The 23,727-nt window shown below is 34.2% G+C and overlaps 1 protein-coding gene and 2 pseudogenes across 1 annotated transcript; 1 reads left to right on the forward strand and 2 right to left on the reverse strand.

Annotated features, from left to right (window-relative positions):
- The window catches only part of LOC145822584 (salicylic acid-binding protein 2-like), a 34,061-nt pseudogene extending 15,778 nt beyond the window's left edge, over positions 1-18,283 (forward strand).
- LOC114286301 (uncharacterized) lies at positions 7-7,175 on the reverse strand. Its single transcript, XM_082869781.1, has 11 exons — positions 7,138-7,175; positions 5,939-6,149; positions 5,685-5,753; positions 3,892-3,972; positions 3,599-3,818; positions 3,454-3,512; positions 2,641-2,707; positions 1,593-1,641; positions 734-913; positions 468-627; positions 7-297 (listed from the first exon to the last, which is right to left on the reverse strand). Exons 1-7 carry the CDS (start codon positions 7,173-7,175, stop codon positions 2,699-2,701), a joined length of 687 nt encoding a protein of 228 aa, XP_082725907.1. The 3' UTR covers positions 7-297; positions 468-627; positions 734-913; positions 1,593-1,641; positions 2,641-2,698.
- Positions 18,284-19,157: 874 nt separating the features above from the next.
- Positions 19,158-20,174, reverse strand: LOC145822585 (geraniol 8-hydroxylase pseudogene; annotated as a pseudogene).
- Positions 20,175-23,727: the final 3,553 nt, after the last annotated feature.

Below are 23,727 nucleotides of genomic sequence, written 5' to 3' on the forward strand. Positions count from 1 at the left end.
CTGCTGCGTATTTCACTGTGTCAGTGGTTCGTGGATCCAACGCCAACTCTTGATCAATTTGAAGAATACCTTTTCCTAGTAGTATTTGCTGGTAATAAGAATTATCCACAGCATAGGCACTCACAGGGTTCTCATCAAGATCAGCAGTGTTATCAACTGTTGCATTTTGAGGACACCGAGATTTCAAAATCTCTAACAGCACGAGATTCATGATCGGGTCAGGCTTTCCACTGTTTTGAAAATTATAGAGACGATCTTCAAAGAGTGAACAATGTGCAACTCCAACAGTGTGACCACCTATATAAAATAGTCACTTAGTCATTAACAAACAATTGATTTGTCGTGCATATATCAAATAAATCACTTGAGAAAGCAATGATGACAGCACTATATTCGAAGCATTTTGCTGTGAAATTTTACTGTTTAGCATTACTAGATGAGAAATAAAGGCGGCGAAGGTAAATTACCAAGAAGATAAACCATGTCGATGACATCAAGTCCTTTATTGGCAAATACATTGATGGAATCAGACACGGATATAAAAGGAGCTGGGAGATCCACATTTTGAGCTAGAGATACAAGACCGTCTCTTCACCCTGTTTGCACCGCGTATCTATTTCCTCCAGCCTACATGTACCCAACCCAATATAAACCACCATTGTAAGTTATCACATCATCATATGTTGATTAGTAGCAGAGAGTGAGAGAGAGAGAGAGGGGACACATTACTCACCAAAGACACTACATCTCTGGCAGCCATAACAATGATATCAGCAAATGAAACTACTCCAGGACACACTGCCTCAACAGCAGCTTTTGCTGCATCAATAATGTGAAAGCCCCTTACACTTAGATTAGGAAATGCAGTTTTCTCACTGTTGCTCCCATCTAGGAGGATTGATGCATCACATCCCTTTTCATTGTTTAAACCCAAATAAATAAATAATAAATCAAAGTTAGTGTAACAAAATTCAAATTGAACATCTACATGTAAAATGAACATCTACCACATTAATCAATATCCTAGAACAGTTTCTTCTGTTTTTCTCATTAGATATCATAGACCAATTCTATTAATAACAGTTGAACCTGATAAATAATCAAGCATTACAACAATGTCTTCATGTATAGCAACTACTCATGTATACTCAAGCAAATTGATACGTCAAGCAAACAATGAATGAGCTTTTCCCACAAGTGTCACACTAAAACTGAAGAAGCTTCCAAAGAACAAACTAAAGATAAACTCACTCAGTTATAGTAATTCATTCAGAATCATTACACCAAAGCAAGTTGATTAGCCAATGTTAAAACCCTTGAATAAACTAACTTACGAACTATAAAGCCAGAACAACAAATAAAACAAAATACCACATAAATAAAGAACTCATTTTTGATGAATAATATTGACGTCTTCAAATATTGAATGTTCACTAAATCAAACATACAACAGAAAAAAATGTATCCAATCCTTGACATATACACACAAATTTCACATGCACAAACAAAATACATACAAAACACTGATGATCATGGACGAGAGAGAGGGGGAGAGAGAGAGAGAGAGAGAGAGAGAGAGAGAGAGAGGGTACCTCTTTATTCAAAATTATGATGCTTATCTTCTTACAGAGATTGAAAACCCTAAAGAACAAAATCCACAAAAATATCAAAACGCCAACCCCCCAAAAAAGAAACGAGAAAGAAAACAAAAGAAGAAACAACAATTGAAAAAATAAATAAATAAATAAAAATTATAATCTTGAGTCACGTATCGATTTTTTCTTTTAACTGGAATCACAGATCGATCAATTTCAATTTCATAGTTCTTGGTTACAATTTCAATTTCAATAACCAAATCCAGAGAGACGGAAGGAAGAGCTTGTGAGAGACAGAGAATCGATACCTCGCTGGTGCAGATGATGGTGGCCGTGGAGCTTCGAAATCAGAGATTCAGATGAAATCGAAATCAGAGAAATCGAGCCGGTGCAGACGGTGGAGATTCGAAATCGAAATCGCTCTGAATCTCAAAGATGAATCTGTGAGAATGACAAGGGCTCAGAGAGGGTTGAGAGAGGCGAGATTTGAAGCCGTGAGGATTCCAAATAAGATGAACTTCGAAATCAAAATCAAAATAGCCAAGATGAATCACCGAGATTGTATCATTCTGAGATGAATTGATCCATTGAGAGGGTTGAGAGAGAGAGCGAACGAGAGAGTGATTGAGTAAAAGATTAGGGATACAAAATGAGTGAGTGAGAGATTAGGGCTTCAGAGGCTCGCGCATTTAAGGGAGAAAGAGAGAGGACATTTGAAGGCGCTTTAAGACGCCTTCCGTTATTGAAACGGTACCGTTTTAATATATTTAAAAAGTGACGTTTAAAAAACGCCGTCGAATGTTATAAAATATGGCGTTTAATAAAACGCCATTAAATGAACGTCGTCAAAACTCATATTTCCTGTAGTGAAACAAATACATGCAATATGATAAAGTTGAAAACTCAGAGAAATGAAATAAAAAATAAAAAAATTTAAGGCTAATCTTTGCCCCTGCAGATGTCCTATCTTATGGACAAAAAAATTATTCAAATAATCAAATAATGCTACAACTTATAGCAGGTAGCAGACCCAAAAAAATATTACCTTCTCCTTTTCTTGCAGGGCATCTTCAGCGGCCTTCATTTTAGCTACTGAATCATCATCACCATTCCTGCTCAAGTGAATAAACTTCTAATCAGAAACTGTATCAACAGAAAAACAACCAAACAAAGGTACATTAATGATAAAACAGAGCCCCCAGTAAGAACCAACTACCCAGTCGAAATGGTCTTAAAAAAGGCAACAAAACAAGGAACAAAGAGTTATTACACATTATTAGATATCATGTGTGCTTCCCCATGAGCAATAAATCAAACTGGTGACTGAAATTTCTAATCAGTTACGCAGGCCCACAAGAGCAATAGATCAAATTGACAAATGATTTTCTTTTTTCTTTCTTTATTCTTTTCTGGTACAGAATAAAATTATTTTCTATGCCAACAGAGAAAGATAAGAAATAGCTGTTTTAATGAAGGAGATGAAAATGAGCAGGCATGAAAATTTAGGGAAAAGAGAAGAATGCACTCAGCATGTGACAACAATTAAATTCTTTTTTTCCTTTTTCTTGGGTACAAAGACAACCAGAGAAGATTAATATGAAGGTCACCGGTAACATCTTTGACTGCAAACATTCCTCTGCAGTGCGTCCCCCCCTCCCCAAAAAAAAGGTGGCCCCATGAGCATAGATGGCAAGGAATTTGTTTATTAAGGTGGCCCCATGGGCATAGACAGCAAGGAATTAATTTAGAAAATAAACAAATAACAAGGGACAACAACCAATAAATAAATGAAGAAACTCATCTCAGTCATCGCACTAAGCACTGAAGAATATTTTTCTAACAAAGGAGATTTATAGACCTGCCCCACTGCACGGAGAATGCTCTTCTGAACTCTAATATCTTTCTCAACTTCAGCTCCTAGGATTCACATTACATGATACATAAATGTTTGTTTTTTAATTAAGATCACAATATGGATGTATAAATATGTATAGAGATCTAACCAGCTGCTATGAACAAAAGAAATTGTTGTGTGGGATCCAGCCCTATAATATTATAGCGTCCTGGTTTCTTGCATTTGTCCTTTCCACCAGCAGAACCAGAATCTGATGGTCCACTGACACGAGCAGAGCAAAGCATTGCGGTCAATACGGCATCATGTCGCCTATGAGCAGCAGCCACTGCCCCTGGGGGAACATCACAAACAAGATCGCCACTCATAACCTGCAAAAGCATAAAGAATTAATAGCCATAAATTCCAACAGAACCATAATGCACAAAAGTTGAGAACTCCAACCAAGATATCATGTGTAGTCAGGTGGTGACCAATGGCCCGAAGAGCACCAGTTGTGCCAACATCCTCGGGTACTGCAACTACCTGCAAATTTTCATTATTTTACAAGTGTTGCACAAAGGCAAATAAATAAATAAGAAAAAGAAGAAATAACAGCTCAACTCTCCTCCCTAAATGATAACCTTCCTCTCTGGTCTTGAGCAAAAGATGCCAACAATTATAGATTTAAACCCCCCATAATCTGCATGGGTTACAGTAGTCCCACCCCATTCATTTAAAATAAAAATTATTTAAAAAAAAAAACAAAAAATAGCACAAACAATGAAGAGATGATTTTGCAAGAGTACATAGCACGGTACTGAAAGGTGCTAAACCTGAACGGTATTAAAATTTAAAATACAAGATTTTGTTAAAGGCAAGTAGTTCATAAAACATAATATGAACTAATACCTTCTTGAGAATTATGTCAAGAAGTTCTGCCCCTGCTTTTGAATCAAATACCTCAGCTTGATGGCTGTTATTCCAAGCAAAAAAGAAATTTGAATTCATCTAAACTAGCAATTTACAGGGAAAAACTAGCAAACAGCACTGAAACCTACAGAAAACACATGTCCCAGCAGGAAATGATTACTACAAAATATTTAGTTGACCCTCCAGCTTCAGATCCAATTTCTAAGAGAGAAAATTTTCCAATCCACTCCCCAAGTTTCCCAGTCTTTTTTTTATTGAAAAAGCAGGCACAAAAAATGAGGTCTGGAAGAATTTGAGGTAGCATCAAATTAACATTCTGTAATGGGCCAAAATGGCATATAATAAACATTATGCCACTATGACTAATACAGGAAAAAGAGTAGTAGGATTGGCATAGCCTCATAATCCTCTACAGAATCCAAACCCTTGAATCACATAATCAAATCATCAGATAAAGGCATAGCCTCAAACCAGGTCATTTCAACAAAAAATTAAACACCACAACAACCCATCATTCACACACAAGTATAGATCAGATCTCAAAAACCGAAGAAATCTTGAGAAATTCATAAAAACTAAGAAATGAAAGCCTCATAATCCTCTAGAGAGATTGAAACAAAAATAAATAAATAAAAAATTAACATAACAGCAGATTTCAAAGAACAAAGAGTAAACACCAATTACTGCATGCAATCCTTTCCAAGTAGGAACTCTGGAGTTTCCATCACCCAAATTCTTAACACCAACTTCTGGAGTTTCCATCACCCAAATTCTTAAAATTGTATTTAACAATATTATTATGTGCCTTTTTTGTTGCATGATTGCTATAAAATGAATAAATTGCTAAAATTTATGAAAGAAGTGAATTAACTGTTCAATTTGCCATCATCACCATGAGATGAATTAAACACAATCTTATGATCTTGCAGATTTTAACCTATCTAAACATTCAACCCACATAACAGTTCCAAGAAAGAAAAACAATAGACAAGGCACAACATCCAATTAATATCATGACACTGCTTCCGAAAGAATTAGAAAACCAAATAGCAGTTGTGATGTAGTCCTTCATCAATAGTTGGCTGTTCTTCAAAACCACATCGATGACAGATCGAACATAATTTAAACATAGATGAAATCACTGAGAGCAATTACTGAAAGCACAATCTAGATCTCATAGTGCAGAGCAACACATCAGTGAAAAACAATTACTGAAATAGAGATGAAATCACTTAGACCAATTTTTCAAAACACTGATCCAAATCATATTGTATATCATATTGTAAATCATATTGTATAAATCACAAACAAACAGAACAACTAACCTCTGATCGAAGAAGCCAAAGAGTTCCAAATCCACGGAGATAAATCACGGAGCTATGCTCAAAAGCGAACTTCGAAATCGCAATCCCGAGATGAATCACCAACCAGAAGAAGAATCGAAGAAAAATCACCGAGTAAGAGAGTGAAGAAGAATCGAGAGCCCGGGCTTAAGACCTATATAGAGCCCTAAACAAAAGTATTCACTAAGAAAAACATTGATCCGAAACAGAGATAAATCACAAACGGAACAACTAACCTCTGATCGAAGAAGACGAATAGTTCCAAATCCATGGAGATAAATCACGGAGCTGTGCTCAAAATCGAACTTCAAAATCGAAGAAGAATCACTGAACTGAAGAAGAATCGAAGAAGAATAACTGAGTAAGAGACTGAAGAACAATCGAACCTCTGATAGAAAGAGAGAGCAAGAGAGTGAGAGAGTGAGCAAGAGAGTGAGTGAGTGACGGCTGTGCTCAAAATAGGGTTTTCAAAATAAAGGTTTGGAGAGACAGAAGAGGGTGTGAAGAGAGACGGGATTTGGAGGCGGTTTTCAAACGTCTTGATTGACAAAACGGTACCGTTTTAACTAATAACAAATGCGGCGTTTAAAAAACGCCGTTAATTATTTAAAATGGTGACGTTTACTAAAACGCCGTTAATTAAACGCCGTTAAATCCCTATTTTCCTGTAGTGTAAAAAGGGCGATTTACCTTAATGTAAATGTTTTTTAATTTTGAAGTCTTACTTTATAAATAGTATAGACTTAGTTTTGTCTTGTAGTATGATCGATAGATTGTAACTGTATGTATGTGATTGCATAACATAACACCACAAACTAATTTAAGGATAGGTAGGGTTTATTTCCAGTTTATTTTAACTTTTAACTTAATTTAAACTATTTTGATGTGTTTGGTTCAGCTTAACAATACAGTTTATAACTTTTTGTAAGTCAAAAATCAACTTATTCTTTGATTGAGGGAGGAGAAGCTTAATTTATAAGTCAAAAATCAGCTTATGTTCACAGCTATAAGTTGTTAGGTTATAAGTTATAATCACTTTCCCACAACTCTACCAAACGGGACCAAAGAATCTTTATAAAACTTTTCATGATAATTTTTCTTGAAACAAGCATTACTCAAAATTAAGAGATTTTCCCTACTCAAAATTAAAATAGTTCATTTTAGAAAATACTGTGTCCCAAAACAATCCCAATAATTTGAAAATTTTAAGATACAAAATGGTAAAGTATAATCTAATAATTGTAAATACTTCGAAAAAAAAAATTTCTAGTTAGAGAATCTTGTGTCATGTATTAAATTCTACATTTATCGTAAATTTTATTAATCTAATTTTGTATGAGATACGAGTTAGGGCACATTCACAAGAATAATGTTATACTTAAAATACTTTTATACAACATTTAAGCCTTGTTTCAGTTAAACTATGTAGGTGTACTTTTTTTGCATAAATATATTTATTTGAGTCTCATCCATTAACATCTTATCTCTACTTTTTTATATATATTTTTATACAAAATTAAAAAATAAACTTATTTAAAACATCCCAAACCAAACATTAATATATCATTTTTTGCATCAGCACATTATTAATATAATAAGTCCTACCATTTATGTCTAGCCGTAATGTCATTGGTCACTTATTTCTATATAATTATTTTTTTCCTACTAAAAAAAAGGAGAAATTATACCGACGTCATGAAAAATTATTTACAAACAAATAAAAGATACACTTTGCCTGGTTTGAATTTTCTAAAAACACTTGTTAGAAAATTTTACTTTCTTATTTTTCGTATTTTTTTGTCTTTACTTAAATTTTTAATATTTTAAACAATTTTTAAAATTTTTAGACACACCTAACATAAATACACTTAAAAAGTATAATTTTTGTGAAAAAAAATCTTTAAAAAATTCACTAAATATCAAAAATATAAAAAAATGAAAATTCAGTATATTTTTCGTATTTTTGTATATTTATTAATTTTTTATAATATTGTTTTACAAATATTTTACTTTTTAGAAACATCTAAGTAAAAAAAATAAATAAATTTTTTAAAATATTCACTAAAAATAAAAGAAAATGAAAAATAAAAAAACTCAATTTTCAAAAAATTTAATTCAGAAAACTCAAACCAAATACACTAATTATAAATATTATAATTTTTTTTTATTAATTTATATTCCCTCTGTCCCAAAATATTAGTCCCTTATTCTATTTTTCATTGTCCCAAAACATTAATCTCTTTTCAATAATCAAGTACAAAAATAATATAAATTTCTTATTTTACCCTTCTTTTAAATTCATTAACAACGTAAAAAATATAATTACGATATTGATATTCTTCAAAAAAATATATTATCAAAGAGTAATTATGAAAAATCAATTTTTTAAAGTGTAATAATTGTACTATTAAAAAAAGTTAAATTTTTCAAAAAAGACTATTAAATTTTGAGACGGAGAGAGTAATATTTTTTCATCTGACACTACAAACTACTGTTAGGTAGTTTCCCGAAAAACTACCCCTCTCAAACGAAAAACTCTTTGAGTTGTTTTGTTTTGTTTTTGTTTTGTTTTGTATTTTATTTATTTATTTATTTTTTTGGGAGGAATAAGAAACTTTCATAGATTAAAGTTCACAAACTTTTGAGTTGTCTGTTTCTTGGTGAATTTTCTTCTTGCTACAGAGCTTTATTAAGGGGACAACCCCAGAATCCTGGTTGGACACAAAGTTTGAATCCTATGGTACTCCTTCAGAAGTGCCCCTAGCATCAATGCTAATTGGCCCAAATTTATGGCATCCAAACTCTACCAACTATGCCTCATCCAAGTAAGCCATCATCATCATCATCATCATCATCCTCCTCCTCCTCCTCCTCTCTCTCTCTCTCTCTCTATCTCTCTGAAAATTAAACACAGAATAGGAAAAAAAATATTATCATATGATTTTAATGTTCGAATCCAAATTTAATTTTTGTATTTCTAAACATACTATAAGTTAATATGCTATTCTTGGCAACCCCGTTTGACAAAACTCCTTTTAGTTGTATTTGTTTTCGCATTTTTATTTCAGTGAGGCTATGAGTTTATTAGATGCGAATCCAACTCGAATCGTGCCTTTATTAATTCCATGGATCAAAACCGAGGTTGTAATAGGATCAAGTTTTCCAGATTTTCGAAATTTGGTCGTCCCACTCAAGCGGGAAAGTGACGCTTGAGTGGGGATTGCAAGCTCACAGCATCTCTGCTTCGCCTGAAAAAGCACTGGATGGTGTGATTCGACGCTCGAGTGTGGAAACTTCCGCTCGAGCGTGAAGCCTATATGAATCACACAATTTTGAAGCCTCCGCTCGAGCGGACAGCGCGAATACAGATTTTTGGAGTTCTATAAAGAATTGGTTTTCTTCCAAAACTAGGATTACTTTGGATTTCTATAAGTAGTTGGTTTTCTCCCAAAACTTGGATAGCTTCTCTAGATCTTCTTTTTGGATTCTAAGGTTTATATCTAGATATTTTTTGCTAGTTTTCTTTGATGTTTTCATTGAGTATTCAACTCACGGTTTAAGAAGCATACATCAAAGGTTTGTTTGTTTATTCTACACAAAAGAGAGAGTTGTTCTTCAGTGGATTCTGAAGAATTCTAGCCTGAAGCTTTGGTGGATTCCGGAGTGGCTCATCGTTAAGATAATTCTGAAATGAAGACGGGGTTAGAAGAGGCACATAGAGGTTGTTTCAATTTGGGCGTGGATTCGCTAGATAATTGAGAGTATACCTGTGTAATTCCTTTATATCTTCTTAGTTGATTGTTTTGTGGTTATTGCCCGTGATTTTTTATCACAATTAGAGGTGTCCAATCGTGGTTTTTTCACGTAAAATCGTTGTGTCAATTTGTCTTGATTGTTTGATTGGGATTGTTGTTTACTACTTAAAGTTGATACATAATCACAAATCAACATCTAGGGGATTTTTAGATTTTTCAATTGGTATCAGAGCAGGTCGTTCTATTTTTTTTTTTTTTTTAAATTTCTTTTAGAACGAGATCTTGTTTGATTTGTGATAATGGATTCAATTCGTGAGGGAAATTCTATGGTTCGACCACCCCTACTTGACGGATCCAGTTATTCTTTTTGGAAAGCTCGGATGAGGTCGTTTTTGAAATCTATAGATGAAAAAGTTTGGCAATTTGTCATGAATGGGTGGACCGAACCAACAATTACTGTTGATGGAGTAACTTTTCCCAAACCAATTGAAAAGTGGGACACAATTGATTACCAAAATAGTAGCTGAAATAGCAAAGCTATCAATTCTCTCTTTTGCGCTGTCACACCTGAAGAGTTTAGTCGTATTTGTAATTGTGAAGTCGCAAAAGAGACTTGGGATATCTTACAAACTGTTCAGAGGGCACTCCTTCTGTGAAACGCTCAAAACTTCAAAGGCTCACATCTAGTTTCGAAAACCTTTCAATGAAAGATAGTGAGACCTTTGATGAATTTTATGCGAAGTTGAGTGACATTGTAAATTCCAGCTTCAATTTAGGTGAAAAAATACCAGAATCCAAAGTTGTGGGAAAAATTTGAGATCCTTGCCCGATCGGTTCCAACCAAAAGTTACGGCTATTGAGGAGGCTCAAGATGTTGACAACCTCAAGCTAGATCAGTTGGTTGGAAATCTCCAAACTTATGAGGCACATAGGAATTTCAAAAAGAAACAAAAAGATATTGCTTTTAGTAGTGCTCATAGAGTTGGAGAGGATTCTGATGAGGATTATGAGATAGATTCCAAGATTACAGCTGCTTTTGTTAAACAATTTAAAAAATCTTTTTTGAAAAAGAATCATAATCTTTTGGAATCTACTCATACTCATAAATCTAAAGGCAAAGATAAACTCAAAATTAATTCTATAGCCAAGAAGGAAAAAGGAAAGATACAAGGGAACTCTGAAACAGTCCAATGCTATGAATGCCAAGGATTTGGCCACTTTGCTTCAGAATGCCCTACTCCTTTAAGGAAGAAGAAAGCCCTTGCTATCACTTGGATTGATGAATCAGAATCTGATAAAGATGAAAGTGACAATGAAGATGACGGTGAAGAGGGACATAAACAATTCCTTGCTTTCATGGTGGCTTCTGAAACTGAAGAATGAACAGAGTATCCGAAGAGCCTGGTTGAGAATACCATTGATGATGAATACTCGGGAAGTGATGATGAAGAGCTTGAGCAAGCTTATGAAAAGTTGTATAAGGAATCTCTTCAGTTATCCAAATTGAATGACAAACTCACTATGAAACTCACAGCATGTGAAAGTGAGAATGTCAAACTAAAGGAAGAGATTTCTGAGGCTAGGCTTAATGCCATCAAGATAGCTAATGATCAACAAGCTCTCTGTGCAAAACTCTTGACTTGTGAGACAGAGAGGAACGAGGTACAACAAATCTATGCAACATATGAAGAAAAATTGAAACTCTTGAGATGTCTCAAGTTGCTTTGAAAGAACTAATAATCAAGAAAGAGGAAGAACTCAAGTGTGCCCTGGTTACCATTGGTCTTTGGAACAAAGGATCAAAGACTTTGGACAATATCATTGGGTCTCAACAAATCTGTCCTGACAAGAGTGGCATTGGCTTTGGTGGTAATAAAGAGCAAAAACAGATCTCATGATACAAGAACTCAAGGAAAGGGAGAACAAAAAATTTAACATAAGGATGGACTTCTCAAACTTCCTAGAGTTGGTAAGGTAAAAGAAAAGAAGGTACACCCTGTTTTTATTTGTCATCATTGTGGTATGCATGGTCATATTCACCTTATTGTTATAAGTTGCATGGGAGAGTGTCTTTGCCTATACCTAAAAATTGGAAGTTGGAAGCCAAGTCGAGACGGGTTCCGATTGCAGGGGAAAAGAACCACAACATCAAGACACCACCCAAGAACTGCAATTCTCACAACTTTGTTCGTACTAAAGCAGTTTGGGTGAGAAAACTTGACTTGTGTTAATTTGTTTTGTCATTTTAGTTTTTGGGTTTCTGTGTGTTTTGTTTTTTTTGTCATTACATGTGTGCTTGTTTGTTTTTTGTTTTGCTTTGGTTAAGAAAAAAAATAAAAATAAATAAAAAAAACCCAAAAAGATTTTCTTAGTATGGTTTTGCAAGCTTGAAATTTTTGAGTGGTCTTTGGTGCATATTGGAATTAATAAGAATATCCATTACATGTTAATATATGTGTGCTTTCTGTGGTCATTACTCATTTTGGAGTGCGTGTTTTTTGATTAGTATGTCTCATTCTGTACACACTCTTGGATTAGCAAATTTTGGAGTCTTCCGCCTTAGTGATTATTTTTTCTCTATAGACTTCTGGCATTGTATCTTTTGCTTTTCTAGAGGAATTGACCTATACTAGCATATCATGGGTGATGTTGAGTCTCTTAACCATCTACCATCTTTTTGCATCTCCATGGCTTTCTCCTTAATTCTTTGCAATCCAGTCATGAGGAAAAGGCTACCTCAGAGTCACCAACCAGGCCATCCTTATTATATCCATGCTTCTCTGGTTCGGTTTCCATACTCTTGAGCGTGTCAGCCACCAATGATTGTGCAAAAGAAAAAGAAAAAGAAAAAGAAAGAGAAGAAGAAAAAAAAAAAGATTCAATGATTGAAGGGGAGCCTCCGCCTTTACTCACCAAATACCCATTGATTCCTAGTGGTTTGACTTTCCTTTGTCGTGCTTAGATTCTCTTGTCGGAGGTCCAGCTTTCATATCACTACTAGAATTGAATCTAGTGTTTGTTGAACTTCAAGAGTCACACACACACTTTTATCATGGGATCTATGCTTTTCACATAGTGCATCACTTTCTTTCATGAGGAATCTTCTACAGACTGTGCACATTGTGTTTACTAGTAATTGTGCTTCTTGAATAGTTTTGTGTGTTTTAAAGTACTAATCTGAAATTTCTTGCTTGCTCCACCATATTATTTTTGTTGTTTTCTTCTTTTCACTGTTTTCAGTGTTTGTGGTTGCTTTTAGTGAGGGAGAGTTTGGTTCATCTTGACTTGGGTTGGTTTATGATCTTGCTTTTGTTGTTTGAGAGCTGTTTTTCATAAGTCTTAGATTTCATCTATTCATGTTTTCCATCTCATGTTTCAAGATAATCGTGTCGTATGTCTATTGTTTTTTCATATACTCTTGTGGGACTAATAGTTGTTTTGGAGATTGTGGCACTAATAACTGTTTTGCAGATCATGACCTTGAGAAAAAAGTTGGCTTTTGTTGGCTGTAATGGGTTGAGGTGATTAGGATTTTATTTGTCAGGTGTGTTTTGTCACGACATTGCCAAAGGGGGAGATTGTTAGGTTTTATTCTTGGCAACCCCGTTTGACAAAACTCTTTTCAGTTGTATTTGTTATCGCATTTTTATTTCAGTGAGGCTATGAGTTTATTAGATGCTAATCCAACCCGAATCGTGCCTTTGTTAATTCCATGGATCAAAACTGAGGTTGTAATAGGATCAAGTTTTCCAGATTTTCCAAATTTGGTCGTCCCGCTTGAGCGGGAAAGTGACGCTCAAGCGGGGATTGCAAGCTCACAGCATCTCTGCTTCGCTTGAAAAAGTACTGGATGGTGTGATTCGACGCTCGAGCGTGGAAACTTCCGCTCGAGCGTGAAGCCTATATGAATCACACAATTTTGAAGCCTCCGCTTGAGCGGGAAGTCTCACACTCGAGCGGACCGTGTGAACACAGATTCTTGGATTTCTATAAAGAATTGGTTTTCTTCCAAAACTAGGATTACTTTGGATTTCTATAAGTAGTTTGTTTTCTCCCAAAACTTGGATAACTTCTCTAGATCTTCTTTTTGAATTCTAAGATTTATATCTGGGGATTTTTTGCTAGTTTTCTTTGATGTTTTCATTGCGTATTCAACTCATGGTTTAAGAATCATACATCAAAGGTTTGTTTGTTTATTCTACACAAAAGAGAGAGTTATTCTTCGGTGGATTCTGAAGAATTCGAGCCTGAAGCTTTGGTGGATTCCGGAGTGGCTCATCGTCAAGACAATTCCAAGGTGAAGACGGGGTTGGAAGAGGCACATAGAGGTTGGTTCAATTCGGTCGTGGATTCGCTAGGTAATTGAGAGTATACCTGTGTAATTCCTTTATATCTTCTTAGTGGATTGTTTTGTGGCTGTTACCCGTAGTTTTTTATTACAATTGGAGGTGTCCAATAGTGGTTTTTCTACGTAAAATCGTTGTGTCGATTTGTCTTAATTGTTTGATTGGGATTATTGTTTACTGCTTAAAATTGATACATAATCACAAATCAACATCTAGGGAATTTCTAGATTTTTCAAAATTGTTGTTGTTGCGTTGGTTGTGATTGTTTTCAAACTTTCTAAAAATTATCTTCTTTTTTTTTTTAATTTAACATTTAAGTCATGTTTAAATGATGCATTTGAGTAAAAATTTAAAAAGACAAAGATAAAAATAATTACAAGAGCAAAATTTATTTTACCCCCTTATGACAGAGAAATTTCAATTTTCACAGCGAAATTTTTTTGAACAGAAATTTCGCCCGACTCAAAGAAATGAATGGTTTAGAGGGAGGAGGATGATTTCCTCCTATCCAAAGTTTGGATTGGAGAGTATTATTTGAATTCCTGGGACTCATTATGGGTCCTGTTTCGATAATTTGAACCATTTATTTGTTAGACACTTTGTGTATTTCATTTATAAAAAAAAATTAGATCGATCCGATAACTGTAACTTGTTCAATTAATTGTGTTTATCATTGAAAAAATGGATGGTTTTTTTTTTTTAAATTATTCTCTATTTGTTTAATGAAAAATAAAAATAAACAAGTTACAGTTATCGAATCAATCTTTTTTTTTTTAGATGAAATACACGAAATGTTCAACAAAATAAATTGTTTGGATTATCGAAACATGGCCCATGGTGGGCCCCACGGGCCCAAACAGCGCCCGCAGTCCAAAATCTGGATTAGAGAAGATCCTCCTCCTTAAAGGAAAATAATTTAACTTGTTTCCAGTTGAAAGTTGAACTCCACTAAACAGTTGTGATATTTGGTTGGTAAGAGTCATTAAACAGAATACTCTTACCGGTAAAAATTTATGAAAATATGACCTAGTTAAATTTTTCAAAGACTAAACCAGAAGTAATATTCCTGTGATCTAAGTGTAAATTCAATCTTGCACAAGTTGACATGGCAGCATTTAAATAATGGAATAAAAATGTTAGAGACTTCAAAACTTTAATCAAATTTTTTATCAGATGTCTCACATGAGTGTGAGGTCTACATCATGTGAGTCTCATGTGGGTCTCACACTTATGTGAGATATTTAATAGAAAATTTGATAAAACTTTTAACATCTCAGATATTATTCATAATGAAATAAAAGATTGGGCCAGGTGATCCCAACAAAAACAGGCTCCTCTCTCTAACAACCGCACCACAGTTGGTTAGGTGGGGTCTCAAGTTGCTACTAACATAGCACTTGGCGTGAAGTTTGTGTTGAGGGATCGGAGCAAGCTTCTAGATTATAGTCTCTAATTCAGAAAGAATAATAGAACACCTTGATGATCTAAACTTAGGCGTTGTCTTAAACTTGCAGGAGGGTGTGAGAATTTTCTTGTACCAGAAAAAAAAAATAAAAATGATAAGTGTGTTTTTAAAAATAGATCATTCATTTTTCGTTTTTCTTTATAATATAATTGATTTTTTTTTATATATTTTTTTATTTTTATAATTAGATGTCCGGATCAATTTACAGATATCTCGACTAATCCAAGACCCTCAAGCTAACGAGGGGGAAACTTCCAGCGACTCCGCAGAATTGGACTTCTTTTTTTTGTTTTTTTGATCAACATAAGATTCGATATTACATTCTCTAAAATAGTAAATTCTTTGTGTCTCACCTCCCATTAACCCAAATCCTTAATTTTTTTTACAATGGAAGTGATGACGTAGTCCACTGTTGTTTTTTATTATAGATTTTTTCAACATTTTTTTTTTTTTGGATACAACGGAAACAAGATTTTTTCAACCTTTAACAACCGAAAAAGTTTCCGATGCCCCCCCCCCCCAAAGAAAAAAAAAAAAAAAAAAAAAAAAAAACCCGGAAAGAATGATCAAGATGTCATCCACTTTTGTTTTAAATACTAAGTTGATCGTTATTTATGTAAAAAATAAAATAAAATATATTTGTCATCGCATCCAAATAATCCCAACGTCAAAATTATAATAATAAGTATGTACTATATGCATGATTGTTACATGTTTTTGTAATGTATGTTATGATTTTTGTAATAAATATTATATATATTTTTAATAAAATTACAATAATTTATTATTCAGAAATGAGATTATGATAATAATAATAATAAAATTATTTATGTTCACTGTGAGCTACGCAAACGCAATATAAACACACAATGATGGTTCACGCACATGCCCAGTGATCTATCTGCATTATGGAGTAATATAAGTCTTTTATTTCGCTTCTGTTTCAAGGTTTCGGGGGTTTTACAATAAAGAAAAACAATTTATGAATTTTTAAAGTTTTTTCTGATTGAATTTGATATAAAGAGGGCCATCTAGCAAAGTTTGAATCATACTTTCAATCATACGAGTGCCTGAGCCAAACTTGAGTAGTGCAAAAATTATACAAATTAAAAATTATTTGAATAGTAGAAAAATATAATTATTTTAACATTAATATATTCAAAAAGAACATGGCCACGAGAAGTCGCACTATAACATATAAGAGTTTTCGATATTAAATTTTTTGATATCTGAAAGTTAAAAATTTGTTACAAAAGACATTTAGGAACTAATTTCTATCATCGTGAGAATAGTCGTTAAAAAGTTATCCCCAAAAGTCAAAAATAAGACTTTTAGCCACAAAAATTTGAAAATGTCACTAATAAATATATATAAAATAATTTGATCTCAAAATGGTTTATTTTTTTAGACAAAAAATTTGGTCCAAAAGGATAATAATTTCAAAAATGTCTAAGACTCCATTTTTTTCCCACCCTCTTTGACCCCCTCTCTCTTTCATTGGTTGGATTTTCTTTTTCTTTTTTTGTGTTTTCCTTGTCCTCCAATCACTACCTGCCACATGTGTGTGGGGGGTGGTGGGGGTGGTGATTGGAGGGAGTCTCCATCACACCTCTAATAATTTATCACTAATGTCCAATTTGTGTTACTAAAAATATAATAAAGATAATTTTGGTAACAAAATATTTGGTTTCTAAAAAATTATTAGTCTATAAATTTTGGTCTCTGAAACTTTAATTTTTGGTAGTGTTATTTGGTGATTCTGGGACACGATCATGTGATGTCTCAAGTGTGTTGTGATTTGTAGAGAGGGTGGAGCCAATGATATTGTATTAGGTGATTAGAGAATAATAAGAGACATAATGATTTATGATCGGTTACCGACATAGCCACATGATACTCCCTGAACCACCAAATAATTTTTTCATAGACATGCCATTTATATTTCAAACGACCAGCTCCTCACTAATAATTGGAGAGGGTTGTTTTGCATTGCTACTAGGCCTTGATCCGGGACAATGTCAATGTTCCAAACTGTTCAATATATAAAATTTGTCGAATATATAATTCTTGTAAAAAATCATGTTGATTGGATTTCAATAACTAATTAATCAGATTACATTTTTATCACAATTTATTTTGAAAATTATTTTAAAATGTGATTTGATTAAGTAATTATTAATATCTAATTAAGATAAATTTTTAGAGAAATAATATACTCGATAAATTCTATACATTAAATAATTTTGATTATCGAAATCTCAATCAGCGACGAGTAGTGCCGAACACCATCCAACCGTCACTGGAGACGGGCTGGGTTCATTTCAAAAACATTTGACAGTCCTCACGTTTTTAATGTCCTTTATCTAAATATCCTAACAAGTTAAAATTTGGATATGAATGGCAAATATTTTGAAAAGAGGTATAAAAAAAAATAGACAGATGCCCTCCAATCCACAATTTGGATTGGGGTGCCTATTTTGATAATTTGAATAATTTATTGTGTTGAAAACTTCATATATTTTATCTACATAAAAAAATTAGGTCAATCGGATAACTGTAATTTATTTAATTTGTAATATTTTTCATCAAAACAATAGACGACAATTATATTTTTAAAAATAGATCATATATTTTTTTGATAATAAATACAATAAATTAGACAAGTTACAATTATTAGATTAACTTAGTTTTTTGTGTGAATGAAAAACACAAAATGTCTGACAAAATAACGGTTTAGATAATCGAAATGGGGCCTGTGGTAAACTCCACGGGTCCAAACAACGCTCTCTAGTTTAGATTTTGGACTAGGCGGGTCCTCAAAAAAAAAAAAAAGTGTTTAAAAAAATGTAAAATTAATTTAAAGTGTTTTAAAATTGATAATATATATATATCCCATATTCTTTCTCCTTTTTATATTTTTTTCTTTTATAGCTCATCCTTACAAAAATGGATACATCCAAGTCCCATAACAAATCAAATGAAGTTGAAATAAAAGTTGTGTGGGAAGGCCTTTAAATCTAGTTTATACATAAATGAGCAAAGCTTTTATTTAGGGCTAGACTTCTTGTCACAAAGGTGTTCTGGCATTTACCCAAGCACAAAAGAAAATCACTTGGCCACACCCGAATTGAAGTACCAAAACAATAATGCTACAGTAACACCAATTTTTTATCATATTTTATTTCTTTTATTTATTACATGATATGTAATCATTGTATTAATAAGACATGAAGTCATAAAATTTATTAAACTAATATAATAATGACACTTAAGATGGTAAACGAAAGATAATATGTAATCACCATAATTTATACTATATATTAAGTAAAATGAGATTTTTAACTCCAATTCTTGTGGGACTTCTAGTCTTCCAATCTAAATTTCTTGATTTTTTGATTTAAAAAAAAAATCTTAGCATTTATTAACTTCTCCCAACTCTCAAGTCTTACCCTCATAATAACACTTTAATGCATTAAGAACAAACATAAAAAAAAAAATTCTTTGAAATCTAACACATATGAATTCCTTGAAAAGTCTCAACACATATGATTATTATCCCTCATAATAACACTTTAATGCATTAAGAACAAGCATAAGAAAAATTTCTTGAAAGGTCTAACACATATGATTATTATCAAAATATTAAACTTTAATATAATATAATATAAAAAAAAAGATATTAATTCCTTGAAAAATCCAACACATATGATTATTATCAAAATATTAAACTTTAATATAATATAAAAAAAGAAAAAAAAAAGGCATTTAAAATAATAAAAAAATATTTAAAAATCACAATTTATATATATAAATAATTGTAAATATAATCCGTGCATTGCACGCGTGATATGCTAATATTATTATTATTAAAAAGGAGAAAAAGACGTTGTCAACCACTGATTGGAACAGCGAGAAGAGGTTTAGCCTTCTGTAATGTGATGCCAAACTTTTCCTCCATGTCCAAGTCCTTTGGTTCAATTCCACCTTGAAGCTTCCAATCAAACAAGTTTATGAGCGAACCCAACATCATTGGAATTATCCTTATCGCCAATGGCAGCTCAGGACATATTCTTCGACCTGCACCAAATGGAATTAGCTCGAAATCGCAGCCTCGAACATCAATCTTCGAGTCCATGAACCTCTCTGGCATGAATGAGGCGGGGTTCGGCCATATGCTTTGGTGTCGGCCAATAGCCCAAGCGTTTACTAGCATTTGTGTCCCCTTTGGGATTGTGTAGCCGCAAACTTGCTCTTCTGAGTCAACTTTACGAGGAATTAAGAAGGGAACTGCTGGATGCATTCTCAAGGTTTCCTTCACAATTGCAGTCAAGTAAGGTAGGTGTGGAATATCAGATTCTGATATTGGTTTGCCTTTGCCAACTATTTGTTTAAGTTCGATTTTGGCATTTTTTAGTCTCTAGATTGCGTAATAGCTCTGCCATTGCCCATTCTAATGCACTCGAAGTCGTTTATGTTCCCCCTGCAAATAAATCCTGTGATAGACTTACAGTACAAAACTTTCAAAAGTCAATTAATTAATGGAACGATTTCGCAAAAGAGCTCAAGTACTCCTTAAGATTATTTGGCACGATAAGACGCTTTTAAAAGTGTAGTCTTGTCATCCTCTTTCAAAATACTTTGGTGAAACGTATAACGCTCCTTTGGTTATGTGAAAAATATTTTTTATATATATATTTTTTGGGGTTTGATATAACAAAAAATGTAAAATAAGGAAAAATATTTTTCAAAATTGACAAAAAAAATGTCTATATGGATAACAAATGTTTTCTACTTTCAAAAGGAGAAAAACTTTTTTCAAATTAAAATTTTTCTAATGTCACCATATTATCACCGTCACTCTCACCATCACCACATCAATTACCACTATGATGGTTGCTATCACCATAGTCACCGCCCTACCACCACCACCACTATATCACCACATTCATCACCATTGTTTTCATAAGTACCTCCGTTATTTTATTATCACTATCATCACTACGGCTACTACCGTTACAATCAACTCTACCGTTACCAGCGCCACCACTACTACCACCACCATGACAATATAAAAATTAAAATAAATAATTTGAAAATAGTAAATTTTAAATTGACTCTTATACATATCAACAACTTGTCTTTAATTCAATACTTCAATTTTTATCAAAACAAATTTTTAATTTAAAAAATTCAATATTCAATTTTTAGGCTTCGTTTGGGAAGTGGGTTGACTTTTTGGCTTTTTTGACTATTTTAGCCTGGGGTTAAAAAGCCTGGTTTTGGAAGAATTTTTGGCTTGTTTGGTTTTTTTGATTTTTTTGTGAGAAAAAGAATGTATTGATTATTGTAACAACCCTCATACTGTTTACTGATTAATGACTGATTGATCACCAGTTACTGTTAAACGGAACTGATAATGACTGATAACTGACCGATAATTGAACTGATTAAAAGTGCTGAACTGACTGACTGAAACTGGAACTGAATTGACTGAGTATATGTTAGTTAATTTCATTCTATCTGTTTGATTGTATGATTATCTGTTCATGTTCGTATGTTTAAACTGCTAATTGAAGGCCTTATCGGCGGCCGAATCTGAAACCGATTAGTGTTCTGTGACCCTCGTAATTTACGTGATTTTATTGTACAATTATCTGAAATTGATTAGGTATGATTAAATTAGATTAAATAAGCTAATTAAAGAGTTGGATTTAATTACAACCTTGCCACTAAGTGGGCCATTCACACACAAGTGGGCCACACACACACACACACACATGAGCCTTGTAAACACTCCACGTATTGATTAAACCCACATTTCTTCTCACATTTTGAGCCTCAACCGACCCTAGAGAGAGAGACTTGAGGAGTTGGTTTTCATCTTGAATTGCTTGGAATTGCTTGAGGATTGAAGTGTTGATTGCTACTTTGAGCTCCTAGACCTTAAGCACAAGACTAAGGTAGGACATCCATCTCCTTGTTGTTGTCTTAGAACTCATTCTTGCACAATTCATGCTTCAATTGTAGAGCAAGGCCACGTTTTGGTGCATACATGTTGTTATAGAGTGTAACTCATGCATGCATGTTGGAATTAATGAGTTTGGAGTTGAATTCATGGTAATTGGTGCATGCATGTTCATGTTTATGTTAAATCCATGATTTCACCATGTTTTGAAAAGAATTGGCTCCTTAGAGCATCAAGTTGGAGCTTTGAATTGATTTGAATTCATGCATGTTTGCATGTTCTTCATGTTCTTGAAAATGGTTTGAAATTGAGTTTGAATTAAACACCCTTGGGCTTTGATTTCTCAAATTGAGCTTCAAAACATGTTGTGCTATGTGTTTATAAATGTTTTCCAGAAAATGAGCCCAAGAGGATCGGTTTTGATGCATTTTAGCTTGAGTTTGAGCTTGGAGGTGCAATCTGGAATTCCCAGATTTCGCACTCCCGCTCGAGCGGGGAACTTGGCGCTCGAGCGTGGAATCCGAGCATCCAGCATCTCTCTGCACTGTTTTACAGTCCGCTCGAGCTGAGGATTGGGCGCTCGAGCGGAGTCTTGTCTCAAGCTCGAGCGGGCGTCGAGCGGAGATTTCACCCATCCAGTACTTTTACAGTACGCTCGAGCGGGGAAGTTTACGCTCGAGCGTGTACCTTTGTTGCATGACCGCTCGAGCGGGGAAACGTGCGCTCGAGCGGGACTCTGTTTTTTTCTGAAAATGCTTTTAAATGTGCATTTTCGCATCCTCATCCCATCCTAGGCATTCTTAGGCCTAGTTTAAGACATTTAGATGAGGATATCGTTGTAGAACACACCAAGGCAAATTAGGGATTAAGTTATGATATTTCCCAACTGTGTAACTTAGTGTGTGTTCAACCTGTGAACTGTGTAGGGTTGGCGACTGGGGGACACGCTCTAGCATACTGTAGCCCAAACTCTGTGAGTAACAATTGTGTAAAGATATGTTCAACTGATATCTTTTGAATACTGAACTGAACTGTTTACTGAACTGGTATTACTGAATGAATGTATGTCCTTTATTTCTGAACTGTACTGTGGCATCCTTAGTACCTACGGTTTACTGTTACTGTTACTGTTACAGAGATCTCTGTCGGTTCCCTTGTTGGAACCACTACTGTTTACTGATTGATGGCCATCATTACTGTTCGGTCTTTCAAGACCTACTGTTACTGTTATGCTAATGGATGTACCACATATGACTGTTTACTGTACTGAACAACTGAATGACTGATTGAAATGAACTGTTTTCATACTGTAAGGACATTCATTCTTAACCCCTTTACATATTGTGTTATTCACTGGGCTTTAGCTCACTGCTCATATATATATGTAGGTGTTCAGGCACCAGACCGCAGCTAGAGGCGTCAGGGTTACTCCAGTTTTGTCAAGCCAGCCTTTGTGCCTCACTGCGAGGTTCCGAGTTGCCATGCTATGGCTTGGGGGTGTTTTGTTTGTTTTTCCCCCTTCTGTACTGTTTTACTGTTTTGTACAGACGGAATGTTTTCTGTACTGTTCTGTAGGGTTGAGTCCCTAGTTGAATGGATGTGAATATTGTACATACTGTTCTGTATTGTTTATGTGTGAATGTATGAAAAGCCTTTTTGCATACAGACTGTCACAGCTCAATGGACACTATTTACTTACTGTATTGGCTTCCGCCAGGCCCTGTACTCTGTTTTACTGTATTACTATTCTGCAGGCCTTCGGTAATCTCGGATTACTGGCCGGTTACGGTGCTAAACCCATAGGGCCGGGTTTGGGTCGTGACAGAGTGGTATCAGAGCGATACTTACCACGAGTTATACCGCACACACGTGTCCAAATGAGCTATAGGGTGTCCTAGAAAAGTTATTAGGGCATCTCATGAGCATGTTAAGTGTGTGGTTATGTTATGACTGACTATCTGCTAATGTGTTAAACCGTTAAACAAATGACTGCCTATGTTTAAAACTGTTATAACTACTTATAGTGAAATGGACAATGCAAATGAACCTGAGTCCTCATCTACTGAGGCAAGAATGGAAAGAATGGAAAGAATGATAGAACTGATAACTGCTAGACTGGAGCAACAACAGAACCAACCGCCTCCTCCTCCTCCGGTACAGCCGGAACCTAATGTGAACGTGGATGATGGGGATATTATTGCTCTCACCCATAAGTTCAGCAAAATGAAACCGCCATCCTTTCAGGGAGGCCTTGAACCGTTAAAAGCTGAAGCTTGGGTTCTGGAAACAGAAAAACTATTTGAAGTGTTCCCATGTTCAGAAGCAAATAAAGTACTGTTAGCTATCAGGAAAACAACATCGTTATTTGAAGTGTTTCCATGATATATATACAAACAGTGAGCTAAAACCCAGTGAATAACATTAAGATAAAGGAGTTAGTGAACGAAATCCGAACATATCATAAGCAGAAAACAGATCATAGCATAATCATCCT

Source organism: Camellia sinensis, chromosome 1, assembly GCF_055761805.1.
Source record: "Camellia sinensis isolate YWXY chromosome 1, ASM5576180v1, whole genome shotgun sequence".
NCBI lineage: Eukaryota > Viridiplantae > Streptophyta > Magnoliopsida > Ericales > Theaceae > Camellia > Camellia sinensis.

Bases quoted from the DNA above. Each gene is read 5' to 3' on its own strand.
- LOC114286301 (XM_082869781.1), bottom strand. From the start codon at position 7,175: ATGGATGAGACTCAAATAAATATATTTATGCAAAAAAA. The intron at 5,754-5,938 runs GTTAGTTGTTCC...GCGATTTCGAAG, and splicing joins TTCGTCTTCTTCGATCAGAG to TTCGCTTTTGAGCATAGCTC. The intron at 3,973-5,684 runs GTTAGTTGTTCT...GAAAATTTGCAG, and splicing joins TTTGGCTTCTTCGATCAGAG to GTAGTTGCAGTACCCGAGGA.